Source organism: Phodopus roborovskii, unplaced genomic scaffold, assembly GCF_943737965.1.
Source record: "Phodopus roborovskii unplaced genomic scaffold, PHOROB, whole genome shotgun sequence".
Classification (NCBI taxonomy): domain Eukaryota; kingdom Metazoa; phylum Chordata; class Mammalia; order Rodentia; family Cricetidae; genus Phodopus; species Phodopus roborovskii.
The window spans coordinates 368,863-375,121 of record NW_026126876.1 but is presented as its reverse complement, the minus strand read 5'-3'; the positions used below and the strand labels follow the sequence as shown (position 1 = coordinate 375,121).

The 6,259-nt window shown below is 48.3% G+C and overlaps 1 protein-coding gene across 1 annotated transcript; it reads left to right on the top strand.

Moving 5' to 3' along the window:
• Positions 1–3,221: 3,221 nt before the first annotated feature.
• LOC127214648 (dTTP/UTP pyrophosphatase-like) lies at positions 3,222–4,713 on the top strand. Its single transcript, XM_051174977.1, has 5 exons — positions 3,222–3,351; positions 3,582–3,826; positions 3,912–3,976; positions 4,116–4,340; positions 4,477–4,713. The coding sequence occupies exons 1-5, from the start codon at positions 3,222–3,224 to the stop codon at positions 4,655–4,657; spliced, it is 846 nt and encodes a 281-aa protein (XP_051030934.1). The 3' UTR covers positions 4,658–4,713.
• Positions 4,714–6,259: the final 1,546 nt, after the last annotated feature.

The window sequence follows — 6,259 nt, the reverse complement described above, 5'->3', positions numbered from 1 at the left end:
ACGGATTTGGACATTGTTCAGAAACTAGGTGCAGATTATGACCCCAATCGGCAATGCTGGGTCTACCAAGGAAAGACTATACTGCCTATAAAAATGGCAAAAATGTTAATAGACCACCTCCATAAGCTGACTCATTTGAGTGCCAAAAAGATGAAAACTTTGCTAGATAAACAAGAAATTGGAACTTACCTTCCCAATCGGAATTTATTACTGGAACAAGTAACTGCTAACTGTCTGGCCTGTGCCCAGATCAACCAAGGAAAAACCAAACTGGATCCTGGAACCCGGCTTCGTGGCCATAGGCCTGGTGTCCATTGGGAAATAGACTTTACTGAAGTCAAACCTGAAATGTATGGTTATAAATATTTACTGGTTTTTATAGACACCTTTTCAGGATGGGTAAAAGTGTTTCCTACCAAACATGAGACTGCAAAAATGGTCACCAAGAAACTATTGGAAGAAATCTTTCCCAGATATGGGATGCCACAGGTAATAGGATCAGACAATGGGCCTGCCTTCGTCTCCCAGGTAAGTCAGCTGGTGGCCAGGTTGCTGGGGATAAATTGGAAATTACATTGTGCTTACAGACCCTAGAGTTCAGGACAGGTAGAAAGGATGAATAGAACCATTAAGGAGGCTTTATCCAAATTAACGCTTGAAACTGGCTTTAAAAGCAGGTACCAGATCAAATATGATAATTTTCTTTCTCTCATCAGAAAGCTTGATCATTGCTCTATAACTGTAGGAGTTTTATTCCTGAACCTCAGAAAAACCACTTAACAAACACAAAATTATAAAAAGAGTATTCTTCGTGGAAAGTTGAAAATTTAGAGAGGAATGGAGCTAGGAAGATTTTTGTGTATGACCACTACTGTTAGCCAGCACATCTTACTCAGTGAGCAGTTTTAAACAATCTGCATTATTCAAGAATTCAAGCTTTGTAAGATCCTCAGAATGAGGAGTCTCCCAGTTTCCATCGGTATCCCCAAGAACTCAATGTCCAGTCCAGTTGCTTCAACATGCAAGAGGCTTTAATGAACACGAAACATTTGTGCAAAGGGGCCCCTCCAGCAGGTAGACTAGTGAGAAGAAGCCATCTCCTCCCTCCACCCCCGCCACACGGCACAGGTGTTTTTAAAGGCAAATACCCCAAGCTTAGGGAGGGGGTGGGACCCTCTGTCCATTGAGTACATGACCCTTTGAGGCTGGTCTCCCTATTAGGGTCAACAGACCTTAGGGCCTCAGGGTGTGCTAATTAATCTTGTCTGGGCAAACCGGAGGTGCAGTTATCTATTTGTTTCTTAAAGACCCCATTCACCACCTGCTGACTCACAAGAAAGGAGGGGCAGTGTAAATTCTTGGAATCTTGTTTTCTCAGGGCCTTGTGAGGGGAAGTTAGCAGATTCCAAGGAACAGATATTGCTAGGGGTTAACTTTCCAGGTTAGTATGTCCTTCATTTAAAGTGGGGCGTTTCTCTAACTTTACTTTTTTGTCTTTCACGCCCTATATCTTATCTCTAGAGAGTAAAGTTCTAGTACTCTGATCTACAAAGCACCCCACCCAGATCCCGCACTTTCCCCACCCTGTGTCCTACTGCGCCCACTGCTCCACTGGTCTGGTTGAGCACTGGGACCGAGAGCGGGTCAAATAAACACCTCCACCTCCAGAAAATTTCTTGGACCTGCTTTGAAAATACTGGACCCCTCTATCCCGCTGGAGCAACCAGTGTGCCAGCCTGCCTGATGTTTATCCGTCATTACTGAGGCTCTGCCGGGGAGAGAGACCTCCTAGAGTGACCGGAACACACAGAGTTACAGACATTGAGCACCTCTCACAACTCTGTCCCCAGGAACTCCTTCTCAAACACACGGTTCCTGGACTGTCCCCTGCACAAGCGGCTGCGATCTCACAAGCGGCTGAGATCTCAGGACTTCCGCCTTCCGGTCACGAACTAAAGCTTCCGGTTCGTGGCTGTCAGTGTCCCCGGAAGACACACATGGAAAACATGCTTCTAGTTCCACCCGGCCAAACTGACACACGATTTCCGCTTGTGAACCAAGGACGTCAGGCTTCCAGTCACTGACTTGAGCTTCACACAAAATGGTCCCCAGGAAAGGTTGCAACGAAGAGATGCACAACTTGAGTTCCACCCATGAAGTAAACAGGACGGAGTGTGCTGCGGCCTGAGTTCCGCTTCCGGCACATTACTTCCGCTTACGGATGGTGCAACATGCGATTCCCTGCCCAATGGACAGCGATTAAATTGGATCCACTTTCGGCCCAGGACTGGAATTGATCGCATCGGACATTGCGGGCCGGATAGGAAACGCCTTAAGGGACGGGACTAACAGGTCCAAGTGAACAGGTCAGAAACGGCTGATTCTGACCGCAAAAGAGGCAGCACAGAGCATATCCCCTGTCACTCATCGAGGCGGTAGGTGGGACTTCCGGGTGCGGCGAACAGGGCAGAAACAGAGATCGCAACCCTAGGTCCGTGCACCCCTCTGGTTTTCGCTGTTTCCTGTTTATGCCACGGTTGGCAGCAGGGTTCCTGTTGCCGGGGAAACCGGGGTGGGACTTCCGGCAACATGGTAAATCGGGGCGGGACTTCTGCATGGGAGCATTGACCAGGAATTAATGACTTCTGAGAGGTTCCCAGGGGATGGGCGGTGTCACGGGAGCTGTGATGTCAGAGGAGTTACAGGCGTGGCCTGTAGGGCACACAGCTGTCAATCAAACACCTGTCATTCAATCATTCATTCACTCATTCATTCAGTCATTCACTCAGCCACTCATTCATTCAATCACTCATTCATTTAGTCATTCATTCATTTATTCAGTCATTAATTCATTTACTCAGTCATTCACTCATTCATTCAGTCATTCATTCAATCATTCATTCATGTAGTCATTCATTCATTGATTCAGTCATTAATTAGTTCATTCAGTCATTCATTCACTCATTCAGTCAAAGGTCAGTCATTCATGAAGTAATTCAGTCATTTCAGTCATTCATTCATTAGCTCATTCATTCATTCATACATTCATTCATTTACTCATCCATTCAGTCATTAACTCATTAATTCATTGTACAATCATTCATTCATTGAATCACTTCCTGTGTGTGCTGGAGGCAGGACTTGCGGTCCCTGAGGCTAAGGCTCTGACATAGACAGGAGCAGGCAGGATTTCCTGTTTCCTTTTACCTACACTGTAGCCCATGACCATCTTGAACCCCGCCGTCTTTTTGCGCACCCAGGGGCAGGAAATAAGTCCCATCATCTCGGAGGAACCGGAATTGGTTGTCTCAAGCCGGAAGTGGACAATTTCTGGTCCCTCCCAGAACGGAAGTGAACCCCCAGACCGGAAATGTGCGATCCTTTCAACATGGAGCTGGTTCCACTCACCAGGCTGCTGCAGGGGAAGAGGGTGGTGCTGGGGAGCAGCTCCCCCAGGAGGCGGGGCATCCTGTCCTCCATGGTGACTTCCAGGGGCAGGGCCTGCTCTGGGATTGTCAGCTGTGACTTCCAGGGGTGGGGCCTGCTGTGACTGACAGGAGGTCATACCCTCCCACTTCCAGGAGTCCCTGGAGAAGGCGAGATTTCCGGCTACGCCCGAATATGCCCGGGAGACAGCAAAGCTGAAGGCTCTGGAGGTGGCGTCGCGGCTGAGGCTGCACAGGGTGAGGACAGCCCCATCCCTTCTGGTCAGGTGGTAGGCCGCACCCCTTCCTTTCGAGGCCCCGCCCACAAGCCTCACCCCCCGCCCTCTGCTCTGCAGGACCTGCACCCTCCTGATGTCATTATTGGAGCTGACACCATTGTGGTGAGTGAGGCCCTGCTCCTTCCGGCCCTGCCCACCCTGCCCCTCACTGATCCGGCCCCTTGGCGTCTGGCTTCGCCCACTGCAGGCCTTGGATGGCTTCATCCTGGAGAAGCCAAAGGACAAGGATGATGCCTACAGGATGCTGCGCAGGTGGGCGGGGCCTGAAGGGGCGGGGCAGACACACCCACGGCAGAGTGGGCGGGGCCTCTGCATGGAGCTCCAGCCTCTGCCCACCCCAGCCCTGCCCCTTGCCAACCACGCCTGTCCCGCCTTCCCTGGCCCCGCCCAGGCTGAGTGGCCAGCAGCACAGTGTCATCACCGGTGTGGCCATCTTGAGGCCACTGTGGCAGAGGCAGCTTCAGGAGCCGAGCTCCACATGCCCAGAGGCCCCAGAGGTGGAAGGGGACCCAGAAGCAGAAGTGGAATTGTCACTGTTCCATGAAGAGACCCGTGTGACATTCTCGCGGCTATCGGAGCCACGGCTCTGCGAATACGTGGAGAGCGGGGAGCCTCTGTGAGTGGGTGCGGGGTGGGGTGGGTGGGGCCAGGAAACCTGGAAGTGAGGCCTGAAAAGGAAGAGCTGTCCCCGGCGGGCGTGGGTGTGGCTGAGCATGGCACCTGGTGTGACCTCGTCCTTGCCTTGCACCCAGGGACAAGGCTGGCACCTACGGGCTTCAGGCGCGAGGCGGTGCCCTAGCAGAGCGCGTGGAAGGGGATTTCTTCAATGCCGTGGGGTTTCCACTCAACCGCTGCATGCGTGAGCTGGCTGCCATCTTCCCGGATGTGGGACCACACGTCCCTGTCAGCCAGCATCCGGCCACACCCCAATAATGAGGATTGTAGATGGAGAATGAGTATGTGAGTATTGCGGTAAATAAGGATCAGGATAAACAAATAGGCCGAATAGATGTTTAATCAGGGAGAAATAACTTACAACCTAGACAGATGAACACCAGGAAATTCAACCCGATCCTCTCCTGTCTGAGTCACGCCAGAAAGAGAGCCCCTTCCTGGCCCCCTCCGACCTCCTTCCTCAGGTCCTCTCCGCCCATCGCTCCACCCCCCAATGGGCGTAGTCAGTGCTACAGAAGGACTACCTCACTACAATTCCCCTTTTAGTCTAAAGAAAAGGTTTAGGCTTAATACAAAACTATATACAAAACAGTGAATAACAAGTGTGCTCTAAGAAAAGGAAAATCGAGAACAAAATGACCTACATATCTAGTCCTAGGGTGAGGGCATAATGGAGTTTACAATAGAGTTGTCCTAAGCTGGAAAACGTAAGTCTAGTACCTAATATATCTAACTAGGAAGAGAGAATAATAGTTGTGATAGTTTAATCTTCAACCTCATCAAGACCTGAGAAGGAAATTAACAATACTAGAGTAGACAGGAAATGCGGATGGACAACTTCCAAAAGGTGCAGCAAGGACAGAAACAGCAAGCCACCTGAACAGTCACCCTAGGTCTCACAGCGACGTTGGTACACCCAGATTTGGCTAAGGCCAAGAGAACTTGACAGACCACAACAACAGCAGGGAAATAGAATGGCTGTCTTATCCTGACTTGGCAAGGTCAAGCAGTCTTCTATAATTGTCTCCTGCAAGCACATAGGACTGCATGTCCAAATCAGTGGTCAAGATGGGGGCAATTCTATGCCCAACAGGCCATTAGCTGAGGCGAGATTGAACTCCAGCAGGAGCAACAACAGTGTCCAACATATTTTCGGGAAAGTGCACGGTGCTGTCAGGAGCAACAGTGTCTCATGTCAATGGAGTACTAATATTAAAACATTTAAATGCCATGTTCTGCATGTCTATGAAGTGATTGAAGATTAAGCATCTATATCTGACTAATCTCATAGGTACAGGAAATGTGAGTGAAGATAATCTGTAATACTCGGGAACTTAGCTAAAAAGACTCATTAAAACTTTCCTGAGTAAAGCAGGAACAAATACTTAAACAATATAACTATTTACATATACCTACATGTAAATCCCTAAAATAGAGGTAGAGTATAAGTGTCAAGACAAGAGGTAGAACTATAATGGGCAGCAAGATAAATATCCCAAATTGTATCAATATACAAAATGTCTTGAATACAGGAAAAGTATACATACATAGAATATGGTAAAAAATAATGTGCATAAAATATTATAAGTGGAAACATTTAACACAATATAACAAAATATAAACTTAATTTTACATAGCTTACCACATAGGAATACATAACAATGTAAGCTGTAAAATACTATCTCATTCATACTCAAATTCTCAAGGAAATAGGCTAATCTACTTATATCCCATCTAAACCATACCTTTACCCACCATTCCCTATTCCTGTCTAAAAGATAAACCTGAGTGTAAGCATCACCCAATCCCAAATAACTAAAACCAACCCGAAGACGATGACTATTATCCCAAAATTCCAAG